Source organism: Pogoniulus pusillus, chromosome 23 (assembly GCF_015220805.1).
Source record: "Pogoniulus pusillus isolate bPogPus1 chromosome 23, bPogPus1.pri, whole genome shotgun sequence".
NCBI lineage: Eukaryota > Metazoa > Chordata > Aves > Piciformes > Lybiidae > Pogoniulus > Pogoniulus pusillus.
Window position 1 is genome coordinate 224,022 of NC_087286.1, and position 27,241 is coordinate 251,262.

At 50.0% G+C, this 27,241-nt stretch overlaps 1 protein-coding gene across 3 annotated transcripts in view; it reads left to right on the plus strand.

Moving 5' to 3' along the window:
* Positions 1-26,981, plus strand: part of ST8SIA6 (ST8 alpha-N-acetyl-neuraminide alpha-2,8-sialyltransferase 6) — a 75,019-nt gene extending 48,038 nt beyond the window's left edge. Inside the window, exons 6-10 of one of the 3 annotated variants that reach the window (XR_010306526.1) lie at positions 2,768-2,880; positions 5,197-5,289; positions 9,060-9,532; positions 13,688-14,084; positions 26,402-26,981. Coding sequence is in view for 2 of the 3 variants with exons in the window: in XM_064162293.1 (XP_064018363.1) it covers positions 2,768-2,880; positions 5,197-5,289; positions 9,060-9,528 (675 nt within the window). In the remaining variant the exon portion in view is untranslated. Of the gene's footprint in view, positions 1-2,767; positions 2,881-5,196; positions 5,290-9,059; positions 9,533-13,687; positions 14,085-17,364; positions 22,201-26,401 lie in introns of those variants that run through there. The other 2 variants (XM_064162293.1, XM_064162292.1) reach the window with 2 other exon arrangements.
* Positions 26,982-27,241: the final 260 nt, after the last annotated feature.

The window sequence follows — 27,241 nt, forward strand, 5'->3', positions numbered from 1 at the left end:
AGAGGGGACCTTATATCCATGCCTACAACTATCTGAAGAGTGGCTGTGAAGAGGATGGAGCCAGGCTTTTTTCAGTGATATGCAGTGATAGGACAAGGGGCAGTGGACACAAACTCAATCACAGGAACTTCAACATGAGGAAAAACGTTTTTACTGTGAGGGTGCTGGAGGCCGGGAGCAGGCTGCCCAGAGAGGTTGTGTTTAGAGATCTTAAAAACCTGCCTGCATATGTTCCCATGTGGCCTACCCTGGGTGATCCTGTTCTGGCAGGGGGTTGGACTGGATGACCTCTGGAGGCCCCTTCCAGCCCCTAGTATTCTATGATTATGTGATTCTATCTGGTCCAACTGCCTGACCAGTGCAGAGCTGACCAAAAGCTAAAGCATGTTGTTAAGGGCATTTCCCAAATGCCTCTTAAACACCTGGAACATCGACCACCTCTCTTAGAATCCTGTTCCAATGTTCAGCCACCCTCTCTGTAGGGTTGTGCTTCCTAGTTTCTTTATTCTAAGCCTCCCCTGGCACAGCTATAAGCTATTCCCATGCATCCTACTACTGTATAGCAGAGACCTCTCTCTCCTTTTCTCCTCAGAAAGCTTTTGAGAGCAACAAGGTTACCCTGCAGACTCCTATTATCCAAGGTAAACAAGCCTAAATTCCTTATCCACTCCTCATGAGGACATTCCTTATTGTTCCTCATCGTTCCTCATAGGAACCTGTAGATGCCCCTTCCCTGGAAGTGTGGAAAGCCAGGTTGGATGGAGCCTTGAGCAATCATAGCAATGAGACAAAGAGTAATGGCTACAAACTGGAGCATAGAAGGTTTCACCTCAATATGAGGACAATCTTCTTTACAGTGAGGGTGCTGGAGCCCTGGAGCAGCCTGCCCAGAGAGGTCGTGGAGTCTTCTTCTCTGGAGACTTTCCAAACCTGCCTGGATGCATTCCTGTGCAGACTACCCTAGGGGATCCTGCCTTGGAGGTTGGACTCAATGATCTCTGGAGGTCTATTCCAACCTCTAAGGTTCTGTGATTCTGTGATAGTGGGAGGTGTCTCTGTCCATGGCAGGGGACTTGGACTAGACAATCTTGAAGGTTGCTTCCCACTCCAATGGTTCTGTGATCCCGTTTCTATGATTCCTTCTACATCAGCAGCTTTGTTCTTCACTGGACAGCCAGAAACACAGACTGTGCAATGGAATCAGCCTTCGTAGCTCAGGGTGGAGAACAGACATCCAAGCTCTGGAGGGCAGACAGAAAGGAGCAAAAGTACTAGCACCTAAGAGCCCTCTTACTCATCCCTGGTGTTCTTGATTGCTGAGACTCCAGCTGCCAGGAGCCTCGCCATGGCTTACGCTGCTCTGAACTGCCAAAACCTCCACTGCAGCAGAGGTCCTGACTCGCTTTTACAAGTGGCTTCAGCCCTGCAGTTACAGCAGCCCAGCCGTTGACCTCTCTGTTGAATGTGTGTGCTGCCACAGCAGGAGAGGCTGAACAAGGTACAGGACATGCTTCTGAGCCCCTGAAACAACAACAGCTATGTTAATGTCAAGTGAAAGAGCCACCAGTTTACACTGATTTGGTAGGTAGTGATCCATGCTGGGTCACAAGTGGATGCATTGAGTTCCCACTCAGCATCCCACTGCAGGACAGAGTCTCTGTCAAGTGGAGTAGAGAGGTGAGCAGGCAGCAGCAGTAACCTCTGCAGCTTGGCACTGCGCTTCCCAGCAGTGATGCCAGGCACATGATTATCCCTTAAGGCATACTCAGACTCCCCTGAATTCATAGAGTCACAGAATGTCTCAGGTTGGAAGGGACCTTACAGATCATCTAATCCAACCTCTGCCATGGGCAGGGATACCGCTCAACTAGACTCAGCTACTCAAGGCCTCATCCAATCTAGCCTCAATCAACTTTAGGGAGGGGCAATCCACAATTTCTCAGGGCAGCCTCTTCCAGAGTCTCATCACCCTTTTACTGAAGAACTTCTTCCTCAGCTCCAGTCTAACCCTCTTCTGCCTCAGCTCCAAACCATTCCCCCTTGGCCTATCTCCAAACACCCTCATGAGAAATCTTTCTGCAGCCTTCCTGGAGGATCCCTACAGGGGGATCCCTACAGGCAGCTCTGACGTCTCCCTGGAGCCTTCTCCTCTCCAGGCTGCACACCCCCAGCTCCCTCAGCTTGTCCTCACAGCAGAGCTGCTCCAGCCCTGGGATCATCTTTGTGGTCTCCTATGGACTCTCTCCAGCAGCTTTGTGTCCTTCTGCTGGAGACATCAGAACTGGAAGCAGTACCCAGGGTGGGGTCTCAGCAGAGCAGAGTCAAGGGGCAGAAGTGTTCCCAATGTAAGTGTGGTGACAGGGAATGAGCATTTCAGGAGCTGCTTCTCTTAGCTGACAGTGACTGCAGGACAGCTCCTGGGCTGCTGCAGTGTGAAGAACAGGAGGGAATGGGAACTGCCTTCAGTACAAGGCTCCTGAGCTTGTCAAGTGCACTGCTTGGTAATTGTGCATTCCAAAGGTGCTCCTCCAGCTTTAGCAATCCCGTGGTGTTCCCTCACAGTCCTGCTGGCAGAAGGTGCAGCTCTCCGTCTGCTGGTGCCTGGTTTTACTCGTAGCTGCCCGAGCCTGGCAGCCCTGCCTGCTACAGGGCGAATGCTTTTGCTTGGATTTGCTGGGTTAAGCCTGCAAGGGCAAACGGCTGAAGGCACAATGAAACAATCAGCACGTTGCTAAGGCACTGGCCGTGTCTCTCTGCTTGCTTGCAGACCTCTGCTCTCTCAGTATATCCCTTCAAGACCTGTGCTGTGGTTGGAAACGGAGGCATCCTGAAAAATTCCAGCTGCGGAGCAGAAATCGATCGCTCTGACTTCGTGTTTAGGTGAGAGCTCCTTCCTCTTCCTAAGCGTCTGCAGTGCTCCTGAGAGCTTGCCAGGCTTGGAGGCCTGCCAGGGCCTCTTTGCTGCAGCGAGCCAGGATCTTGACAGTTCCTTCTCTCTGCCTCTCAAGGATGCTCCTGCTGCTTTGTGGGTTTCAGGACTCTGCTTCCTAAGAAAGAGAGGACAATGTAGTCACTTGTCTGACCTGTGACTGCAGAGCGTCTGCCTGAGGCAGGGGGGGAATGCAAAACGCCACTGTTGAGATAAAGAGAGTTGAATAGAATCATACAAAGGAGGAAGGAATGAGAAGAAGAAGAGTAAAGCAGTGATGCATAGAATGAGCGGTGCAAAACACGAGGCACTCCCCCAGCGCTTGCCCCTACACCAAACCCTCTGCACCAGGAGCTGGCCCAGCCCCCACCTTCCACAGTGGCTATGGAACTCCCCAGGAGCTTGCCCAGCCCCCACCTTCCACAGTGGCTACGGAGCACTCCAGGTACTTGCCCAGCCCCCACCTTCCACAGTGGCTATGGAACTCCCCAGGAGCTTCCCCAGCCCCCACCTTCCACAGTGGCTATGGAACTCCCCAGGAGCTTGCCCAGCCCCCACCTTCCACAGTGGCTATGGAACTCCCCAGGAGCTTGCCCAGCTGCCTCTCCTGACTGGGGCTGCTCCCAGCCTCCTATGAAGACAGTTCAGATTTCCAGATTGCACTGGGTTGGAAGGGACCCTCAAAGGGCATCTTGCCCAACCCCCCTGCACTCAGCAGGGACACCTCCAACTACAGCAGGCTGCCCAGGGCCACAGCAAGGCTGATCCTGAATGTCTGCAGGAATGGATTCTCAACCGCAGCCAGGGCAGCCTGTGCCAGTGTCTCGCCACCTCACTGTGTAGAACTCCCTCCTGATGCCCAACCTAACTCTGCCCTGCTCCAATTCCAAACCATTGCCCTCATCCTATCCCCACAGGCCCTTCTGAACAGCCCCTCCCCAGCCTGCCTGTAGGTCCTTTCAGATACTAAAATGCAGCTCTGAGGTCTTCCTGGAGTCTTCTGGTAGGGCTGAACAGCCCAAACTCTTCCAGTCTGTCCCCATAGCAGAGGTGTCCCAGCCCTCTGATCATCTTTCTGGCCGTCTCCAGACCCACAGCAGATCAATGTCTCTCTTGTGCTGGGGGTCCCATGGCTGGACATCATTCCAGGTGAAGTCTCACCAAAGAAGGAAAAAAAAATATTCAGGAAAAAAAAAATATTATTAAAAAAATACTACTGACTCCTACCCCAGCCCTGCCTTGGCTCAACCCAGGGCACAAAGGTGCTTTGTCAGAGATGTGAAACGTGATGTCCACGGCCCTGACACTTCTGTTCACATCCTTTAGGAGAAGGAACCTTTTTTCTTTTTTAATCAAGAGAAGAGATTAAAGAAAACTCTGAAAGTGAAATAAGAAGCACTGGTGTTCAATGTCACACATTGACCTCTGTAGCCCTAGATTGACAAAGGCAGCTTTTTAACTGCCCCAATATTTGCCTCACCTTCTGTTAGACACTCAGGCAAGCAGGAATCTCATTGCAGTGATTTTTTCCAGCAACTTCTATAGCTGGTGGAGCAAACCAGGTATGCTCCAAGTGTCATTCGGACTTCTCACTCAGTACCTGACCCACACTTGGTGGCTCCTGCAAGGGAACAGAGTAAGCAAATGAAGGTTCTCCTCTCAGTGGTGTTTACTCACTGGATTTGCTTTGCTTTCCCACTCCTGACTAGCTTTGGGGGGTTTTATTGAGCGTTTCCACACTGCCACAGCCATGTATGGCTTGTGTGATAGGTCAGTTGGCTTAGCCGTGGACACCAGCAGGCAGGTTGCACATGACTGTGACATCTGTTGCATGGAATGATTTGTCACAGAACAGAACAGTCTGTACACTAAGATGCTAACCTTAGTAAGTGACTGAGCTTTGAGATGTGCTTTCTTTACATGCTAGAGAAAGCACTGTCTAGGCAAGCTGTAAGAGCTAAGGCTTTCAGCAGAAAGGCATTGCCTGGGCACGAGGGGCAGGGGCTCCTAGCAACTCACACAGGGTGTTCAGAGACTGCCTCCTTACTTCCCATTTGTGAGCTGATTCGTGCAAAGGAGCTCTCTGTGCCCTAGCTTAACCACCTGCACAGCAGAGTGCAGAGTTTTTGCTAGAAGTGCTCCGAGCCTTACTTGTGTTTGTAAAGTGCTGAGGGATCCCTGGGAGCTGATGTGAAAGGGTCGTTGCACAAGAGAGGAATTTGCATTTCTGCTGCACATCTGCTTCACTAAATGGTTCTCGATTGCAGGTGCAACCTCCCTCCAACCACAGGGAGCATCAGCAAGGATGTTGGCAATAAAACAAACCTGGTGACTGTTAATCCAAGTATCATAGCTCAGAAGTAAGTACCACTGCAAATCTCTTGCTGTGCAATAGTGTGGAATTGTTTGACATGATTTAGGTTGTGTTGGAGATCCATTGGGATACTGGCACAGAGAGATGTGCATGCAGATTACTTTATTAGGCCATAGCTCCTCTGTGACAAATGTACCAGGCTAGATGGCAATCTGGGCCCACAGCTCCTCTGCTGTGGGGACAGTATGAGGGAGGAAGCTGGACCTGTTCATCTGGGAGAAAAGAAGACTCTGGTGGGACCTTCTAGCTGCCTTCCAGTACCTGAAGGGATCCTGCAGGAAGGCTGCAAAGGCATTTTTCCTGAGAACGTCTGGAGACAGGCCAAGGGGAATGGTTTGAAGCTGAGGCAGAGCAGGGTGAGACTGGAGCTGAGGAAGAAGTTCTTCAGTATGAGGGTGGTGAGACTGTGGAACAGGCCGCCCAGGGAGGCTGTGGCTGCCTACTGCCTGGGGAGGCTCAAGACGAGCCTGGATGAGGTCTTGAGCAGCTGAGTCTAGTTCAGAGGTGTCCCTGCCCATGGCAGGGGGTTGGAGCAGATGAGCTCTGAGGTCCCTTCCAACCTGAGCCATTCTGGGATTCTACACAGTCTGGCCTTTTTGTTTTTTGGTAGCAGAAGGGAGTTGGCAATGCCAACCATCATGACCCCCAGCATAAGAAGGGAGCCGTGACCATAAGTGAGGAATGTGTGGGCAGCTGTCCCCAGCTCTGACAGCAGAAGGGTAAGTTTGTGCTCTTAGGGACACCCTTTGGGTGAAGGTTGTTCCTGCAGTGGAGGCCACATGGCTGCAATCCATTTTCTCAGTCCAGAGGACTCTTTGTTCTCAGCAAAGCTTTTTGCTTCTTTTTTCCTTCACCTTCTTGATGAAAAGAAAATGAAATAAAGCCAGGCTGGTTATCCTGGCTGATCTGACACCAGCAGGCTGGAGCTGCAGCTTATCTAGCAACAGGACTGCTGTGGCACCTTGCTTACTGCACATGGATCTCACTGTCTCTTGTTGTCTGTCATATTTGTATTTGTCAAAGGGACAACAACAGACAAAGTTTTAAGGTGTTTTTTTGTTGTTTGTTTTTTTCCCCCCTTCAAAGGTAGAAGGAAAAAGTGCAGGGAGCAAAGCAATGCCTCAGGCATTTGGCACCAATTCGAGGGTGGAACTGGGTCTCCTGCAGCCAGTACCAATGGCCCTGCTGCTTACCCAGGCTTTTGGTAAAGGTGAATTATTGCTTCCTCAAAAATAGATATAGCCCTTGGTGGGGCTGCACAGGAATATGAGGAAGGAAAACTTTGTCCAGTGACTCAGCATCAAGGGTGGCTACTGACCTGATACTCAGTTTGCCTGGGCTTGAACCAAGTGTTCTGCCAGAGCTGCACTCATTTGTTAGCCCCATCAAGCCACACCAGGGTTAACAAGAGTTGCACCGAAGGAAACAAGGAGCCAAACCTCTGTGAGGGTGAAATGAGATTATGAGAGAACTTTAGAACTTAGAAAAATTGGTTGACTAAATATCCAAAGAGCACTGAAATGTTTTTGAAGGAGGAGCAGGAAGCAGCTGGGCAGCATGGAGCAAAGCTGCCTGTTTCTCTCTTGGAAGAGCTGTCCTGACTTTATTAACTTCTGTATCTATGTTTGGATACTGGGCTAGGCAGATGCTATTATTGCAAAGCTTAATCAGCTTTTGAACTGTCTGCCCTGGTGTACAAAGTAGGTGAAGGCTCTTGGAGAAAAGAAGTAGAGGTGTTCTGTGTCCCAGGGGAGCTGGGTCACTGCAGCTGACGGTGGCAGAGGTGGAAAGCGACACAAAATGAGTCTGAGACGTTCAGGTTTCTCGCAGAGAAAGAGCAGAGATCTGAATTCTCTCCTGAAGGCTCTTCATATACTTTGAGTAGAAACAGAGAAAACTCTTGGAGTAGAGGGCAAAATTTCTCTCTTCAGCCGCTCTTAGACTTAGGCCCAGGTCTTGGCTGTGAGACTCTTGCATGCACAGGGGCACAGGAGCAGTGAGAGGGGCCGAGTCTCTAACTCATTTGGTTTCAGAGTCTGGTGACAATGGCACTTTTCTGGGAAGCAAAAGCTGTAAGTTTAACCCCTTCAGGCTGAGTTCCTTTGTGCAAGAGATGACAGGTAACACCTTCCTGAGGGGCTGGAATGAAATGACAGGGGCTGCTGTCCTGTGTCTTGACATAGAATCATAGAATCAGTCAGGGTTGGAAGGGACCACAAGGATCATTCAGTTCCAACCCCCCTGCCATGGGCATGGACACCCTACCCTAGATCAGGCTGGCCACAGCCTCATCCAGCCTGGCCTTAAACACCTCCAGAGATTGGGCCTCAACCACCTCCCTGGGCAACCCAGTCCAGCCTCTCACTACTCTCCTGCTCAACAACTTCCTCCTCACATCCAAGCTGAATCTCCTCACCTCCAGCTTTGCTCCATTCCCCCTAGTCCTGTCACTACCTGCACACCCCCAACTCTCAGATTGTCCTCACAGCAGAGCTACTGCAGCCCTCTGAGCATCCCAGTGGCCCTTCTCTGGACACACTCCAGCATCTCCACATCCCTCTTCTAATAGGGGCTCCAGAGCTGGATGCAGTACTCCAGGTGGGGTCTCAGCAGAGTACAGTAGAGGGGGAGAATCGCCTCCCTCGACCTGCTGGCTGCACTTCTTATGCAGCCCAGGCTCTGGTTGGCTTTCTGGGCTGCAAGCGCACACTGCTGGCTCATGCTGAGCTTCTCGTCCAGCAGCACCCCCAAGGTCCCTCTCCTCAGGGCTGCTGACATGCTGCATGAGAAGAGGGCTTGATGCTTCTCAGGTTGTGAAGAGAAACTAAGCCAAGTGTCTCAGTTTCTGCTGGAGCCATCTGTGAAAAGTGGGCTTTGGTAGCCCCTCAAATGCTACAATAGACTTCTTGGATAGAGAACTACCTGCAAAAGAGGACAAGTCCCAAAGAAGGTGTAAGTGCTGTATGTTTGCGTGGTGCAGGCAACTCAGATCTACAGAGGAAACAAGTTGTGTGACCCTCTTGTGTCTCGTATCACTTCTTGGGTAGCTCTGGAAGTTAAGTATTCAGTGTATGGGAGCACACGATTATCCCATGGTGAGAACTAAGGGGGTGGGGGAACCAAAGTGTCTGAGGAGAACTGCTCTGAGTTCATGATGTTAGCTCTGAAGTCTGTGCAGATCCCCATGCATAGTCAGAGCAGATAAACAGACCTGCCTGTGTTTTCAGCTGGTTGAAGTGTGCAGAAAGCAGGTAGAACCCTGCAAAACCCGAGCCACACTGATCTAACACTCCAAGGCTTCTCACATGCAGACTTATATGTCCATGGAGGTTTTGAAGGGCAGTTGCTGGGTACCTATTGATGCACACAGCACATTTCACACCCTCAGGTGGTATCGCTGCGCAAGTTAACCAGAGATGGTACAGAGAGGCTTATTAGTCTTTGGCATTCTCTTTTGAAATGTCTCGAAGCACTCAGTTCTGTAGCATGTCCAGGTCTCCTTAGCAATGAATTTGATGTGCTTCAGCAGCTGCCACGTGGCCAGTTCAGTCCTCTGAAGTGCATTCTTGTTGTACCAGAAAAACCAGGCAGTGAGTGCAGAAGTGAGAGCATAGAGCAGGCTGGTGTCAGTCTGCAGGGCAGTCGTGCTGAGCTGGTGCAGCAGAGCTCGCAGCTCTTGTGTGCCAGCGCAGATGTGTGAAGTTGCTCTCAGTAGTGCCTCCACCCACTCTTTCCCTACAATGTTGTGCTTTGCAGATACAATAAATTAAATGAGAAGAAGACAGAATTTCTGGAGAATATTGCAGTCTATGGAGATGCTTTCCTCTTGCTGCCAGCGTTTTCCTTCAGAAGCAACACAGCCACTTCTTTCAAAGTGTATCACACTCTGCAAGAGTTCAAAGCAGCCCAAAGGGCACTTTTTTTTCACCCTGCCTACCTGAAGAGTCTTGCCCAGTTCTGGAGAACTAAGGGTGTGAAGGCATACCGGCTGTCGTCTGGGTTCATGATCACTAGTGCTGCTCTGGAGCTGTGCGAGGCGGTGCAGCTCTATGGCTTCTGGCCTTTCTCCAGGTCCACGGAGAAGATGCCGATCAGCCACCACTATTACGACAACCAGCTGCCTAAACCAGGCTTCCATGCAATGCCCAAAGAGTACAACCAGATTCTTCAGCTTCATGGCAAAGGCATTTTGAAGCTGCAGATTGGTAAATGTGAATCAGAGTAAGCAGGTAGGTCACATTCTTGCCACACCAAATGTCTTTATTTCAGTGATGTGTGGAAGGAAGACTTTTGCAAGCGGCATGGGCCTGTTCTTCCTCAGAGGGAGATGTCTGCCTTGCACTCAGTGAAAGCTGTGCTCAGCAGTATGTGCCAAGGTGGAGTTTTCTGACTGACTGTCATATAGCAGAGGGCTGAGAAAGGTGTGAGAGTTGTAAGCTGTAGCTGGGGGGCACAGCTAAGCACACATGGTCACCATCACTCCCAGGCAGTCTCCTTGTCTCAGAGATGTGTCTATACCAACTCACTTTTGGTTTGCAGCCATTCCCATGACCCAGCCTCATTTGTGAATTGTTTTATCAAAACAAGAAGACACCTAATCCTGGCAGAACCTTTCAGATGTATACAAAGGAAGGGTGATTGCCCTGCAGCCTGAGTCCCTCTGGCTAGCACAGACAGGGTTAGAGCAGTGTGTTCTCACAGCCCTGGACTGCCCGGCAGCCTGTGGACAGCAGCAAGGAAGCTGCTGCACACTGCAGCAGATCTTCCTGAGGATTGTACTTGAGGCAGCTCAGAATCTGGAAGTTACAAATATAGGATGAAGTGTTCTGCCCTTTGTCATGTCCTTGGGCCTCCACCTTCTGTGCATTGCCTCAGAGGAGTGCAGCACAGAGTCTGGCCTCTGGCCTTGGGCTGGTTTGCCCTTGACAGATTACAGCTGACTTTGGAAAGATTTGTCTGCATGCTTTCAACCTTGGTTCAGCCTGTTGACAAAATCAGACCAATCTGTATAAATACAGCTTCATCTTTTAAGCTGACTCAGAAATTGCCCTGCTCACAGTGGTGTTGTCAGATTTGTCTTCCACAGAACTCTGATTTTGCCAGGGGGGTTAAGTTAATGCAGCCGTAATTGAATTGTACAGTAGAGCTACCATTGTGTGCGTCAGGCTGTAACTGGGCTGATGGAGTCTCATGACTGCATTGCTCAAGTTAAACTAAAATAGCATCCTCTTGTACAAGCCAGAGATGTTAAATTTAGAAAGCTAAGGGCTTTTATCCTGCTGTGTTGTGAAATGGTTCAGAAAACAGCTTTTGATGGTTAATTAGCAAAGAAACCTTCACACCTGGGTCATTGTCAGAGCCTGCTGAGTTCTAAGCTAGCAGATTACTAGTACCAAGAAGGCACAGGTTTGTTCAGCTTCAGCTGGTTTGAAGAAGAAAATGAAAATGTTTTCATAGATATTAATGGAATAATATCAAGTACATGAGAAGGGGCCTAGAAGCCATCTAGTGACTCCATTCTCCTTGTCTATGACAGAAGATTGCCTAGGAAGAGGTGTATGTGTATGCAGCTTCATGTGGGCAAGGTCTGCTTTCTCACTTGTAAAAAGCTCCAGCATATTGGAAGGGTTAAGAAATAGGTAATAGATGTATTGTAGTGGCTAAGGTTTATTTCTCCTATAACATAGATGGTTTGAGACATGCCATGCAATTTTAATTGTGGCAGCCGTGCCAGCTAAGAAAGTGCAAGGCAGCTCTTCATGAATATTTAATCTAGAGAGAAGCAGAGAGAAGCCACAACAATGTTGAAGCAGCTGTAGAGGTTAATTAAATGCTGTCCATGCCCAACATACTGAAAACCACTTCTGCAGAAAAATGCCCAGATAAGCTATAGAGTGAAAAACAAGCAGGAGCATGAGTTGTGCTGCCCTAACTCACACTGCTGTTTGCATAGAGAGGTTAGGCCTTTGAACCAGGGAAATGAAATGCTGCCAGTGCAAGCTACCATCATCAGCCTGTTACCAGCCAGCAATGCTAGTAGGAATTCTCTGCTGAGTGTGTTTCACTGAAGGTGGCCCTTCCTCAAAACTGAGCAACCTCCTTTCTCTTTTCCATCTCCCTTTTATGCCCTCTGCACTCTTGCCTCTGCTTCTCCTGCTTGGTGGTTAGTTGGAGGCTCCTTAAACCACAGAAGTCTCAGGCAAAACTTCGCACACACAGTTCTGGGATGCAAAAGTTTTCCTCAGTCAGTAAGAAGTGAAGGAGGCTGCCCTGAAGGTAGCAAGGTCTGGACCAGTCTAGGGAGAACATAACTTCATCCCAGTGAACCCTTTTGGACACATTGCTCCTGAGTCCCATCCCTGCCATCATGAAGGTGAACTCTCTGTGTTGGACAGGGACAGCTGCTGGAGAGGAGAGACTCAGAGCTAGTGCTGAACACCATCTGCATTGAGATCTGCTCCTGCACCTTCACAGTTATGCTCAGCAGACATGCATGTGTCTTTGCTGAAGTAGATGCCTACCTTTTACAGATAAAGTGAAAAATGAGACATCAGCAGAATCTTGAAATGTAATTAAAATAATGGTCTTTGTTGGTTTGTATTCAATTATTGAATGTTTTTTGCCATGGCCCTGCAGCTGAAGGGAGTCTTGTTTGTTCATTGTTTTAACCTAATAAGCCTGAAGGGCTTTGAGCAAATATGGGTTCAATGGAGGGAAATGTCCTGATGAATATTGAAAACAGAGAAAAATCTCATGACAAAAGTTGTCAGAGATACATTAATCAGACAGTCAACAGTTTGAGTGCCCAGAAGCCTGCTTAAAATACAAACTTGAACCAAGAGTACCTCAGGTTTTCTGGGTGCTAGAAAGAGACAGCAGAGAGGGGAGTGTGTGCTGTGCTGATGTGCAGCACAGCAGCGTTCAGCAGCTGCTCAGAGGAGCCAGCTGGCAGGGAAAAGAAACACAGAATGAATGAAAGGGAGAGCCTCTGAGCCTGGGGAGGGCTGCAGGGCACAGTGATCTGAGTGGAAGGGCTACAGGAGGAGAGCTTGGAAAGAGATGTGTAGCTGGTCAGAGAGTGAGGGCTGCTGAACCCTTGACTGACTGTGAGTGTATCTCATTTGGAAAGGAAAAACTGGGACTGGGCTTTTGAATTCCAGCCAGCTGGGTAAAAGCCTTCTAGTCGTGACACAGAGAGGAGCAGTGCAGCCCTGGGGCTGGAAAGCAGGGTCTGCCTGCTTGCCTCCTCAGCATTTCATCTCAAAGAGGATCATTTTGTTCCAAGCCCTGCCAGCATGTGATCTTTTAATCTTGACTGTTTTGGAATCATGGAATGGTTTGGGTTAGAAAGAACCTTTAAAAGTCATCTAGTCATCTGCCACTAAAGCAGGCTGCTCAGAGCTCCAAACGACCGACCTGGGATGGTTTCAGGTTGTTGCAGTTCTTGTGTAAGTGCTAAATACTGGTATCAGTGACCTTGTTATAAACATAATAATTACAAATAACCCTTTTGTAATAGTAAGACACTGACATAAGCTTCGGTTCTACTGGAAATTCTTTATGCTTTTGATGCTTCAGCATAACTCAAGAAATAGGACCTGCCCAAAAACCCACTTCTGAATACCTTGAGAGGAATGGTGCCATGTTTTGAAACTGGGAAGACCTCTGCCTTCCTGTCAGATAGCCACATTTCAGCTGCCTGACGTTATTGCTTGACTTGGGCAAATGTTAGCCAACATGAAATTGTCAGGTGCATACAGCATGGAGGGAAGGACCTGCTGCTGTGGGGCACATGCAGCACAGGTCTTAGCAGCAGTGCCAGCAACAAAACGAGTGGAGATACATCCTGCCTGGTTTAGTTAAAACCCACCAGTACAGAAAAATATAGATTAAAAGAAATTAGAATGTGTTAGATTTCAAATCAAACCTCTTTACAGATCTAGAAGGGGCTGAGTTTCCCACAGCAGAAGTAGCCTGTTGAAGACTCATTTCAAAATCTGGTTAGGATGATACATTTCAGTGTTCCGATAAGCAGTTGATGTGTCCCAGGAAGCTACTGGTTAGAGCCAGCCTTGGTTAGCGTAGGAAGGCTGAGAAGGTTGCAGATGGGGTGTAAGCAGTTCTGGGGGTATTCAAATGAAGGAGTCCTTTTGTAGCCAGAGCAGGTGCTGGAGCTGGATCAGACAGCAGCACTCCAGTTTGCCCAGCAGAATGCTGTGAGCCTGTGCTGCCGTGTAACAAATGTCACAGGCTCCCAGGCTGAAGCAGGACAGAAAAGCAGCTGGTGAATGCATGCAAACAGAAAGCCAAGCTATTGGCTTGTTTGGAAGGGAAGAAGCGGGTTGCCTACTACACAAGAACTTGTTTTGTTGCTTTAATTCCAGGGTGGTGATCCTGAGGAGAAAACCTGTGTGTGTCTTAGCAGTGTGGTGTTAGATGTGAGCTGAAGCGGTTCTGTGAGCATTAGACTGCACTGGCATAGCAGAGAACTCTTTTCCTGGGCAGAAGAGGAACTGGAGCTTTGTTTTTTCCCAGAGTGACTGCTGCATTTCTGAGTCTGGAGAAGCTATTTCTTCAAATGTGAAGTATTTCCTTGGGGAATTCTGGAACTCCTGATTAGTGTTTTCACTGTAGCAGGGCACACGCTCAGGATGGTGACCATATCTGACATTCATCTCTCTAAAGGCACATTACAATGTTTCGAAGTAAGGTCTCTGGTGTCACTGCTGGGGACAAGGTCTCTGTGTGGCAGGAGCATCAGCTGGCACTGGTCATTTTCAGGTGAGGACCTGATCCTCTAAACACCAGATTTGTCTGCATGGAAAGGTGATGAGAAGAGCAATGCAGAAATGATGAATTCAGACCTGTGGCATTCTTAGGCCATCCCAGGGTGCACAGCTAAGCAAATCCCTCAGATTAGGGATAGCCAAGTGGTTTCTGGGCTCTCATTTTGTGGGCAGTAGATGATGCTGTGGATTTGATGGAGTGGTTCATGTGAATGATGTGGACTTTGTGGACAAGTGGTTGAAGGACCAGAGCTGTGTAATGGTTTATAGCCACCACCACTTCCCCCCAAACCCTTTTCTTGCTTGTGCTCCTGTTGGACCTCTGGTTCAGCTCCAAATGAGGCCAATAAAGTAGGTGCCATGCTGCAATCCCCTAAGTCCTGGTCAGGCTTGACTTTGCTCATGTTCCTGCAGTCCCAGCTCAGAATCTTGGCTGACGCAGATGGGCCATTCATGAGAAAGCTGGGAGGCACCAAAACTGTTATTTCTTCTCCACCTAGTGTAGCTCACATCACCCTGACAGCAGCTGAGGGAAGTGCAGGAGGCATTATTAGAAGGACACCTTACAAACATCTGCAGTCCCTTCATGTAAAAGCCAAGCAGTTCTTGCACTTTAAGTTTCCATATGGCCCAGGAATGCCTGTGGAGCAACACCCTGCAAGAAGAGAAAGTGAAATATCAGCCCAGATGAAAGAACCACAGCAAGATTTAGGCATGCTGGGAGAAGCAGCTGTTGCCCTGCCAAAGGCTGCCTCATACAACATTGCTGAGATGCTTCACTGCAGGAAAAAGTACCAAAAAGCAGCAAAAGCAAATTCCTGCTGTTGAAAGTGGAGTTTGGTGGCTTTTGTTTTTTTGAGTCTCTGGCATGATGATTCAAAGGCAGTGTCCTGCTCCTTGCTTTGTGTCGGGTGTCTTATGCCACCTGTCGCTAGACCTCCAATCAACTCATCATAGAATCACAGAGCTATAGATTGGGCTGGGCTGGAAGGGACCTCTCAGGCTCATCCCAGTCCAACCCCTCTGCACTCAGCAGGGACATCCTCCACTAGAGTAGGTTGCCCACAGCCTCGTCCAGCTTCATCTCAAATAGCTCCAAGGATGAGGTCTCGACCACTTCCCTGGGCAACCTGTTGCAGGGTTCCAGCAGCCTCCTGCTGCAGAACTTGTTTCTCACAGCCAATCTCCATCTGCTCTGCTCTGCTTTGCAGCCAGTGCCCTCGTCCTGTCCCTGCAGCCCTTTGCAAACAGTCTCTCTGCAGCCTGCCTGTTGCCCCTTCAGGCACTGGCAGGTTGCTCTTAAGTCTGCCTGGAGCCTTCTCTTCTCCAGGCTGAACACCCCCAGCTCTGGCTGTCCCCATAGCAGAGCTGCTCCAACCCCCTGATCATTGTTGTGGCCTCCTCTGTACTTGCACCACCAGGTCTATGTCCTTGCTGTGCTGAGGGCTCCAGAGCTGGACTCAGTACTGCAGGTGGAGTCTCAGCAGAGCAGAGGGGCAGAATTCCCTCTCTCCATCTCTGGCCATACTGCTTTTGAGGCAGCCCACGCTGCCATTCCACTTACTGAGGGTTACATCTAACAAAAAAATCCTACAAAAAAAAAAGACACTTTAAAGCTGATTTTTGACCTGCTCTACTCTAACACTGATTGGTGTAGTATTTGAAAGTTCACCTTGCAGCAGGCTATAAGCACATAAACCATCCTGAACATATTAGAATTGGTTGCTGTGTTCCCAGGCCTGCTGGTTGAGGCACATCCAGCATCTCGCTCCATTTCTAAGACAATGGTAGCAGAATCCATTGACACTCCTCCCCAAGCAGACACATCATTAATCCTGGCTCAACAGCTCAGCAATAGAGGCAGGTTTTGAAGACAAGGCCTGGACAAAGGAGCTGGTGCTCTGGGGCTTGGCATGGCACCATGAGTGCACCCCTTGAGTACCAGCAGGGTGTTCAGCAGAGGCAAGGACATCAGCACTGGGGGATAGGCACACCTGCCCTACCAGCTGACGAGCAAGAGGTGAGCAGAAGGGTGCACAAAGGTTTGGTTTACTGTGATCTGTTGTGGTTCCAGCACCACAGACCCACATTTTCTCCTCACCAGCAGTGAAATTTGTGCCGGTTTCTGACCACAGGCATCAGCTGCTCATGTGCAGAGAGGTCCTGCAGCCATGTTAGAGGTGCTGTAGATGACTGCCTGCTGCGAGACCCTAGTTACAGATCAGAGACAGAATTGCTCCCGAGGGAGCTTCTCCTGTGCCGTGAATCATTGGTGTGACAATGTCCTGAGTGCCGGGGGCTGGAGCTGTGCAGGGGATGTGCCTGTGCTTTGAGTGAGGCCAGCAGCCTAGGCTGAGGAGAATTACAGCCTATTTCATTCAGAGACAAAGGCACAGCTGTGTTCAGGCAAGAACTGCATCTTACTGCAGCCTGGAGCAGTGCACTGAGATGATCCTGGCTGTGTAGCAGCTACATGATTTGACCTGGAAAAATTCGTCCACCTCTTAGAGATGGAGAGGGTCTTGCATTGTATTTAGAACAAGTGCAGGTGCTTTGTGCATAGGCAGAGATGATGCAAAGGGGTTTGGTCGCTGCTCCTCTTGAGCCCATTGGCAAGAGCTGCTGCATGTGGAGAGCAGCAAGGGGCACTTCTCTGCAGTGCAGAAACAGCTTTTCCCGAAAGCACTCCTTAACTTCATTTCAGTTCATTCACGCTGCCACCAGCTGCCAGAAAGAGCTGAAGCTACTGTGTCATCTGGGCTGTTCCTGTGCAGCTCTGGTTGCTGTGACGCCTGTCTGTTAGCACCTGGACAAGTTGCTGGGGTGCATTTTAAGGCAGGTTTAGCCAAAAAGAAGCAGCCTGCTATAGCCTGTTTGGATGAAAAAAGGTCTGTACTGAAGGCACTCACAAATCAGAGAAGTGCCTCAGCTGCCAAGGCCCTCTGAGCTCAGCCAGCCCAATCCTTCTCTGACTCTGCCAAGGCTGGGGCTAACCCACGGCCCTCAGCACCACAGCTCTGCCTCTTGGAAACTCCTCCAGGCACGGGGATTCAGCCACCTCTCTGGGCAGCCTGCTCTGCTCTTTGAGAGCCTGCTCAGGGAAAAATTTTCTTCTGATGTCCAAACTCAGCTTCCCCTTGACAACTTGATTCTCTCTTTTCCTCTCATCCTGTCACTTGTTACGAGGGAGAAGAGACCAACACCGCCTAGCTCCAGCTTCCTTCCAGGGAGTTGTAGAGAGCAAGAAGGTCTCCCCTCAGCCTCCTCTTTTCCAGCTCCCTCAGGCCTCGATGAGAGCAGAAGGAAAGCTCAGTACCAGGGCCAGACACTGGGACCTTTGAGCAATGCTGCAGCAGCTCTGCTGACCTGAAGACTGACTGACCTGAAGACCTGCTCCTCTCTGTTCTCAAGGCTCTTGGTGACTTGTGTGGAGCACAGGAATGACAAGAAGTGCCTGGAGGAATTGTTAACCTTTGCTATGGGTACTCTGAGCTTCTGAAAGAACAAAAATAGGCTCTATTAGCCTTTAGATGAAGAACCTGTTTTTACTGTAGCCTTGCTCCAGACACAGAGTGATTCTGAGGGGAAGTTGCATCCACTTCACTGCACAAGAGTGCAGAGCTTTATCACATCTACCGCTGCTGTGTGCTTGGTGACTGAGTCATGCTCATCTGTGCCCAGGCTGGGCAAGCTGCTGGCAGTGTTTCTGTCTGACAGGGCACAGATCAAGTGACCAAGGCTTGCTGAAGTACACTCAGGAAAAGGGGAGAGGATGTTTGCTTGGCTTTCTGAAGAAATGATTTCTCATTTATTTTACACCTGTGCCAGGTTAACGATGAATAAATGGTGTTTGTACCTGGCTGGGGGTGGTTTATGACACTTGGCAAGTGTCAGCAAGACTGAGCCAAGTGTGGTTTTGATTGAGGATTCTTGAACAAAGGTTAGGAAGGGCCTTTGCATTCCCTCTACTTCATGTGAAGGAACGTCATTTGTAAGGGCCTGTGGGCCTCCAGTGCTGTCAGAGGCTGTGGAATGGGTTTTGAGATGAAATGGTTTGCTAAAGATAGAAGCACTGACAACATGCTGATAGCTCCCCTGCCCCTGTGCAGAGCCTGGCAGCATCCTCGCACTGACTGCCTCTCAGCAGCAGTAGATGGAAGCCTGCCTGGCTGCTTTTAGCCCTTTTTCTCCCCCACTTCTCTGCCTGCTGTGGAGCACTGTGTAGTCCTGTTGGGTCTGGTAGGGAGGTTGTAAGCTGTGAACCAGACTGTGTGATGCTTGCAGTATAGTCAAACATACTGCAGATGGCTTTGTCTCAAGGCAGGCACTATGGTGGGATTGCCCAGCTGGAGGTGCTAAGATTAGGCTGTTGTCCTGCAGAGACTCCAGCTGCAGCGGGTGGCTGCACAGTCCAGTCCTTGTTCCTGCACTGCACCCCTTCCTTTGTGCCATCGCTGCCTCAGATCCAGCACTGAGCTGCTTGGGCACACGGAACTGGCAAGAACCTGGCATGGCAGCAGAGAGAGAAAGCTGATTCAGGCCAGCAAAGCTGGTGGAATTTCATAGCCAGAGCACAGGAGGAGGTGAGCCCATGCAGGTGGGACCACAGGGATACAGCAGGGGCTGTTCATTCTCTGATGGCTATTGGACAGGCCCAGCAGTCCTCTGGAACCTGAATCAAGACAGGAACATCACATCTTTGTAGGCCTCCCTGGTTGGAGGGGAGAGATGGGCTCCTGAAAGGAGGGCCAGCAGAATGGGTGCTTCTCTGGTGGGCAGGAGTCCACCCCTCCCCTGACAGAAGGCATTAAGGACTCTAGATACCTTAGAACTTTAAGTACCTCCACTGCTTGATCATTGCTTCCCTTCTCTCTGTCTTATCACAGTCACTTTAACAAGCTGCTCACCAGCACTGGGTTCAGAAAAGACAAATCTGAAACAGCCTTTCACTGTGAATACTTCTCAGTTTGCTGCCAGGAAGCCTGCACACACTTGCTGCTTGTTCAGCACACCTCTGCTATCCCAGCATCTCCAAAAGCATCTGCAGGGAGCAGAGCTGCACAGGGGCTGGTAGTTCTCAGCCCAGTTAATCTCTCTTTTCTTCTCTTGCCCTTGTAAGGCAGTGAGATGTGGTGGAATCGTAGAATGGCCACAGAAAGATCACCTATGTCTAGCATAGTGCCCTGCTTGAAAGGTGAAAGCCTCTGCCCTGTGTGATGCAGTGAAAGAAAGTCACTGCTCATGGTGACAGCACTGCTGTGGGCTGCCCATGGTACCAGCAAAGCCTTCCTGTTGCCCTGTACTGTTTGATCTGATCTCTGGCAGCTGTCTGGCTTGGTCACTGCTCTGGGTGAACTGGGCACCCAGACCTCCAGCCTGTGCAAACTCAGTGGTGGAGCTACAGCTTCATGTGTTAGCTTAGGAGTAAAGCACATTTGACCTGGAGATCCTTCTCTGTCCTGTCACTTGCTCTCATGTGACTGATCTGCAAAGTGAGGTCCTGCAGTGGCTCCTTCAAGGACTCTGATCCACAAAGAATACTTCCACTCGTGTAGGGGAGCCTGTGCCCAGGGCCCAGGGCCGCTGTGTGGAGTGCTGTACTTGGAGGCAGCTTTACTTCAAGCAGCTCATAGCCACTTGTCTCATGCTCTGAAGCAGCAGGCTTCTTGCTTAAATATACCTCAGTGTGAAATGTTCACAGCCAGGGCATCCTTCCTGCTGCGGTGCCTCAGGAGCTGATCTCTTCCATCTCTAGGTCTAGTAGCCAAGAAGGATGACAAAGGGATGTGTGTGTACCATAGCAAGCCTGGCTCTGCTAGGCTGGGATTCAGTCAGCACCCTTCTCTGAACTTCTGGGCACACAGGGTTCAAAGGCTGCTGGTCTGCCAGGGGAAATCATGTGGGCTTCTCAGCTGCACTGCACAACAAGTGGGCAGATTGATATTTATTGAGCTGTGCTCCAGATTTTCATAAAGTATTTCTTAATTGGCTCTCAATTATCATAATGGTCAAGTAGAGCATGAAACAATCCGAGAGATGACACTAAACAAAAGAACTGCTTCTGTTCTTCAGTGGTCTCCCTCCACAGAGCTGCATCTCAGAACCCCTTCCTGGCTGAGCAGGTCAGCTCAGGTCACTGGGCACCCGCTGTGCACCAGCCAGGGCAGCAGCCTGCCAGCACCTCCCAGTCTCCACCAAACTCAAGCAGTATTTCAGTGGTGCACAGTACAGGACAAGGAACAATGGGTACGAGCTGGAACCCAGGAGGCTCCACCTCAACATGAGGAGAAACCTCTTTGGTGTGAGTATGCTGGAGGCCTAAAGCAGGCTGCCCAGAGAGGTTGTGGAGTCTGCAGACTTTCCAAACCCACCTGGATGTGTTCCTGGGTGAAGCTGCTCTGGCAGGGGGGGTTGGACTGGATGATCTCTGGAGGTCCCTTTCAACCCCTTAACGTTCTGTGATTCTGTGGTGAGAGCTGAGGACAGTGGGAGGGCATCAGCCAGAGACCAAGGAGAAAATGTAGTACTGTAAGGTGTGAAACCTGGCCTGGATCACATCCCTCTGTGTCAAAGCTAAAGCTGCTCTGCAGTGGCAGGTGTTGGCAGACAGTGGTTTAAGTCTGGCTGTCCAGTACCAGAAGGAGTGGCATCCTGATGTGTCTAGCAGGTCAACAGTCAGCAAGTCAGGACTGTCTTCTGCTAAAGCCTGAGGCAGCTTCAGCAGTACATCAGTGTTTCTTGCTGCACCCAGCCCTGCTGTGTCTTGCCTTTTTTAACATTCCTCTTTTCTCCAGTGAGGGAGAAACCTCAGCATGGTGGAAGTGTGTAACGATCCTACCTTGAATTCATGGAATCGCAGCAGGAGGCCACCAGAATGAACAGTGCTGGTGGCAGTGCCAGGCTGGTCTAACCTCTAAGAGAATGGCTGGGGTTAGATTGCCAGTTATTCAGTGCAGCCCCTGCCAGAAGCAGATTCCTTGCAGCCACCTGCTATGCTGCTTAGCTCATGGCTCAGCTGGGAGGTGATTCCCTGGAAACACCTCCTCCTTGTTGTGTTTGTTGCCAGTGCTTATGGTACAAACCCACACTTAAATGCTGGTGGAACTGAGGTGCAGCCACTGGTGTCTCTCCTGTTTGGTAGCACAGTTTGTGTTGTAGCTCCGTGTGCATTCCCTGTGTTAATCTGCTCGATGTTCTTTGCTTTGCATATCCAATTAAAATAATTTTTAAAACTCATTATGTTTTATGATACAAGAGGAAACTGCAGGGGAAGCTGCATGGTGCCTGCCTGGACACCAGTGGTACAATCCCAAATGTCCTTTAAGGATGTCTGACAGACTCCCAAGGGTATTTTTGAGTCATTTGGACACTTGATTCTGAGATTTACCCTTCTGAGGTGGGTCTAAGAGGTCACCTTTGCTTTTGATAGAGTTCAAGGTCTGCAGATGAGAACCTAAGTGAACCGAGGTGTTCCACGCAGCACTGCTCCTAAGGGCTGGCACATGCTGGGGGGTTCTTCTCAGCCTGGTCCATGTGCCAGTGTGTAACTCCATAATGTTTCCATGCTAGCTTTTGCCTAGAGCTGTCATTGTCCCCTAAAACGTGGATTGTTTGCATTCATTTTGGGCCTGTTCTTTTCATTGCTGCTATCCAAGCAGAGCTGATGCCCCTTGGAGCTGGTACAGTTGTGCTCCTCCACACGCACCAAGCTCTGCGTGGAGCTGCTAGGGTAGGCTCTGCTGCCGCTCTTTTCAAGCACCTTCTCTTGCACACTCAACACTGAACTTCCTTCTGGTTGCAGAGGTGAACAGCCCAACACAGAGGTGTCTGCAGCATTTAGGGGCAGGCAGGAGGAGCCTCTCGGCCATGTCTGTGCTTTTATTGCAGAAAACCAAGATGAATTTGTTGGTCAAATTGTTGAGTCTTCTGTTCTGGTTGGTTTAACTTGTCCTTCGTTTCCATGTTTTAAGTGCCTAATGGTTTCTTGTCAAGAAGGCAATGGTTTCACTGTTACTGTTCAAAGGTGTACTTAGACTTCTACACTTGTTACTTGTTCTGTAATAGACTATTTTCGCAGTTTCTGTTTGGAAATAAAGACTTACTAGACATAATTATGGAGCTTCTTCCCCTTGGGGTTTTCTTTTTATAACTGCTATTTGATTTGTTGAATTCCTATGACTTAACACATAAAAATATGGCTTCTGAGACACAGCAGTGTGAAAGTGCCTCAGCCTGAGTCCTCTGCATCACTGTTAGCAACTGACAGTAGACATAAGGACAGCTCCTTCAAGTTGTGCCGGGCTAAAGACAGTCTCTGCCTGAAAACAGCCATGGTTTCAGCACAAAGCCAGGCTGGCTGAGGAGAGGCTGAGGAGCAGCCTGGAGGAGGTCTTGGGGGTGTCAGTTGGTGCCAAAGTGCCCAGGAGCCAGCAGTGGTTGCTGGTGGCCCAGAGCCAGCTGTGTGCTGGCTGCAGCCAGAGCAGGGAGAGCAGCAGCACAGGGAGAGGATTCTGCCCCTCTGCTCTGCTCAGACCTCACCTGCAGCACTGCCTCCAGCTCTGGGGCCCCCAGCACAAGAAGGACCTGGTGCTGCTGGAGAGGGTCCAGAGGAGCCACCAAGATGATCAGAAGCTGGAGAACCTCTCTTGAGGGGACAGGCTGGGAGAGTTGGGGCTGTTCAGCCTGGAGAGGAGAAGGCTCCAGGGAGACCTTAGAGCAGCCTGCCAGTGCCTGAAAGGACTGCAGGAGAGCTGGGGAGGGACTTTGGACAAAGGCTGGGAGCGCCAGGATGAGGGACAATGGATTGAAGCTTGAAGAGGGCAGATTGAGACTGAAGATGAGGAACAAATTCTTGACAGTGAGGATGGGGAGATACTGGCACAGGCTGCTCAGGGAGGCTGTGGATGCCTCCTCCCTGGAGGAGTTCAGGGCTAGGGTGGATGAGGCCTTCAGCAGCCTGGGCTGGTGGGAGGTGTCCCTGCCCATGGCAGGGGGGCTGGAACTGGATGAGCTTTAAGGTCGCCCATTCTATGACTCTGTGACTCTGGGGAGCTGAGGCGCTGCTGTACAGGGATGTTGCTTTGACAATGCCTCAGGCTTTTCTCTTGTCTGGCAACACAGTTAACCATCTTCTTCTGTTACTTCAATGCCTTAAAATACATTGTTTAGTTATTTATTGAAGAAAAAAAATCACCCAAGGCAAAGGTACCAAACAAGAAGCAAAGGTTGATATACTTTTCCTCTAAAATCAGTTATTACCTTTGAAACTACCTCTAAAATCAACTGGACAGTGACAGCAGAGACAACCTGGATGTGTTAAAAGCACTGTGCAGAAAGCTTCCAGGCAAAACACCAACCCTGGGTATGTGTCTGGTAGCTGAGTGCTTAGCAGACCTCCAGAGTCCCAGTGGCTTGTGTGGGCTTTTTCCCCTAGATAGAGGTATTGTCACATGCTTGGAGTGAAGCAATCTCAGACAGATGGGTTCCAGGAAAGTGGTTCCCTTCACAGCCTTTACCTTTGGCCAAAAGAAGGCTGCTTAGCACCTGTGCTGCTTACCGTGGCTTCTCCAAACAGAAGCTGGGCAGATCAGGCCAAAGAGGTCCCTGCAGCTGTTTGGTGATGCGGACCTTTGTGGCCCTCTGGGGATGGTTAAGTGCCTGAGGCTACTGCAGCTGGAGCAGAGAATGGGAACTGGAAAGTTTCATTTGTCTTCATGGAGCACCAGGCTGCTCCTGCCCGTGGAGCTGGACCTTTGTGGCCTCCCTCCTTCCCACACAGATGACCCAAAGGAAAGGGTTTCTTTCCTTTGCTGTGCCGACAGCTGGAACTGCATAACTAAGTGATGCAGATGCAAATGTGGCCTCCTAGCTGGAGCAGCTTCTAAAGCAGCAGTGTGGTGTCTGCTGTGGAAGCCAAGTACCTTAGAATGAGTGTAGCCATCTCGGGTGGTGAGCAGCTGAGTGCTGCAGCAGCAGCAGTGCTGCAGTAGGACTGCTTGGTGCGGGCACAGAGGTGAGTGCTGCCCCAGGCAGAGCACTGCCCTTGCCCAGGCCCTTCCTTAGCAGCCTGGGAAAAGCTGTCTGAGCCAGAGCAGAGTGGCAGGGCTGTGCCCAGAGGCTGTGCCTGTCAAAGAGCTGTGGCACCTCTGGGTCACAGCAAGCACACTCTAGGGTCACAGCATCTCCCATCCTACTATGGCAAGCACATGAGATCACTGGTGTTAAAAGGGCTTGAGAAGGAATGTTCACAGAAGCAGAAGGATTGTCCAAAACTAGGTTAGGTTTTTCTCCTGCCTCAGGACACTGTTAGGCAAGAAGAGTCATCTGAGGCATTTACAGCATAAGGGCCCTGGGTGAGCCCAAGAGGAGAGAATGGCCGAAGTCTGGCTCACAGCTGGAAGCCGTGGGCTAGGGGAGAGGGGGCATGGCCACATCACAGCCAGCTGCTGGAGGAGACATGGGAAGGCCACCAGCATTTTCTAAAAAGAGAGGAATTTGCCTGCTGCTCAAGGATCCTAGTGTGCTCTGCTCTGCTATTGGAATGTGCCTGGCTTTGGAGATGCATGTCAGAGCCTTAGCTTGCCTCGCCCATCCTGTATCAAGTGTCTGTGTCGCCCTCCTCCCACAGCCAGAGCCAATCAATAATGGGCAGCAGTGTTAAGGTCTCCCAGACTGTGCAGCCTGATAGATGGGAACATCTGGGCAATGGAGATGCCATCATGACAGCATTAGCTCTGAAGTTTATAAATGCAGATGAAACTCTTTTATCATGTCAATGAAAAAAGAGAGCCCAGGGAGGAGCAGATTGAGGCTGCTGTCTTCTGCAGCACAGCAAAGAGAAGATGAATTAGTCCAGATGCTCACAGCCTGCCACTGCCATTAAAGGGGGAAATGCTGGGTGTGCTGGGAAAAAAGATAGAATGGTTAGATATGGAATAACTTTCATCTCTAGAATTGCTGTATTAGTTACTTTGAGAGACTTGGAGCAGAATAATGACAGAATTCTAAGCACAGTGCTGCTTGTGTAGCTCCAGCCCTGCAGAGGCCTGAGCTGCTCTGGGCCAGCTTTTCACCTCCTCTGTAGATAGGGAGACGCCTCCTGTGTGTCTGTGGAGCTGCAGCACAGTCAGCAAGGGGCTCTGCTCTAGAGCTGATACCTGGCCTGGAGCAACGTGCACTGTGCAGCTCTGCTGTGGGCTGAGGCAGGATCCCAGGAGTGGGCTGCAGCCCCCTGATTTCTGACAGAGCAGGGGCATGGCTCCTGCCTGAGGGCTGCTTCTGACTCCCAGCCAGACCTGTCAGCAGCTGGGTGTTTGGGACTCTGCCAGGAAGGATGACCCACAGGAGAGAAAGGAGTGGAGCTGGGTGGCATGCTGCCTTAATACATGCCCTAAAGCTGGATGATGAGATGAAAGAGGAGCAAAAGGACTGAAACCCTAGCTGGATTTTAAATGCATCAGTTCTACCAAAATACAGAGCTATTAATTATGCTCTCAGGAAAGCTTTCAAAGCTGAATCCACAGAAGACAAGGATGACCTCCAAAGCACTGGAATAGAAGAGGCAAAATGCAGTACACCCTGGGTACTCTCATGCATGGATAAATGTGAAGGAACGAGGAGGGGCTGAGATTATTGAGTAGCAGAGAGAGCAAAGTAAAAAAGGGAGCTTACAGCACCCTGACACTGCATCCTCAGCTCCAACCAAATGCTGGTGTAGAACAACTCCCTGTTAGAAAGCCATGTGAAACAGCTTCCCTTTCCAATGGTGAAGCACTGGACGGAGCAGAGTGGGTGGCAGATCTGGTGGCTGCCATACAGGCTGCTGGCATCCTTGGGCATCTCACCTTGCCAAGAAGCTGAGCGAGGCTGCAGGAGGAAACAGCCTGAGATTCATCTTGCCAGCCACAATCACCATTCAAGGCAGGGCAAATGTGTGCCAAGCCCCATGGCCCATGAGCACAGGATGCTGTTTCACAGGCAGGGGAACTCCATCCTAAACACCCGCACTCTCCAGCCCTGTCACTGCTGTCCTACCCTCTCCCTGGCTACACTGAAAGGTTTTTGAGCAGTGCCTTAGTGGCAGAGCTCTGATCCTGAACCTATTCACTGCTTTAATACAGACAACAAGTTCTAGGATGAAATCTCTTTTTCTGAATATATTTAACATCTTTCAGAATACTCTAAAATAGAAACTCTAAGAACATTAACTTAGAGCACTTTCAAGTTCATCTTCCTTGCAGTCTATTAAAGTGAAGTGACAACTGAGGTGTCACACAAAGTAATTATGCTGATTGTGTTTTATGTGCTCTGCAGGAGCCAAATGATTTCAGAAGTCAGACAGCAAGACATCAGCTGAGATGGAAGATTGCTGCAAAGTGACCTCAGCCCAGGAGAGACAAAAAAGAAGAGACACACATGCCAGGAACCTTCTAGACTGCCTCTTCTCTGCAGTGTTTAAGTCCCAGCAGATGTCTGGCAGGTTAAAGTCACCCACCAGAACAAGGGCAGGAGATCTTGAGGCAGCCTCCAGTTGTTTAAAGAGTAATAAATCAACCTCTTCTTCCTGGTTGGGTGGTCTGTAACAGACTCCAACCAGGATATCAGTCTGGTTGGGCTTCCCCTTAATTCTCACCCATAAAGACTGAACTTGATCATTCTTGATTTCTACCCCCATGACATCCAGAGCATCCCTAATATACAGAGCCACTCCCCCACCTCTTCTCCCTTGCCTGTCTGTCCTGAAGAGTCTGCAGCCATTGATTACAGCACTCCAGTTGTGTGACTCATCTAATATTGTCAAGGTCATGTAACTGCCATTCTGATTGGCTAATCTGTGTCCAAAGGCCCATTGGTCTGGGGCTGTATTAATAAAAGAGATGAACAGGTAACACAATGTGCTCTGCTGTTGAATTCATACTTGCTTGCTGCTGCTGCCTGCTGCCATGCCATGCTGAACTCTAAGTTAGAATAACAAGCCCTGAACTGCCTGGAAACTCCACTGCCCCGAGCTTACCAGGAACAGGCTGTAAACACCTCCAAGTGATTGACCTGCACGGCCAGTGTGACTTTGTGCTGAGACTGCACACTGCAAGACATCCTGCCTGCACCTGAAAGTCTCCTACCAAGATGGGAAGTCCTGGAGATACACAGATC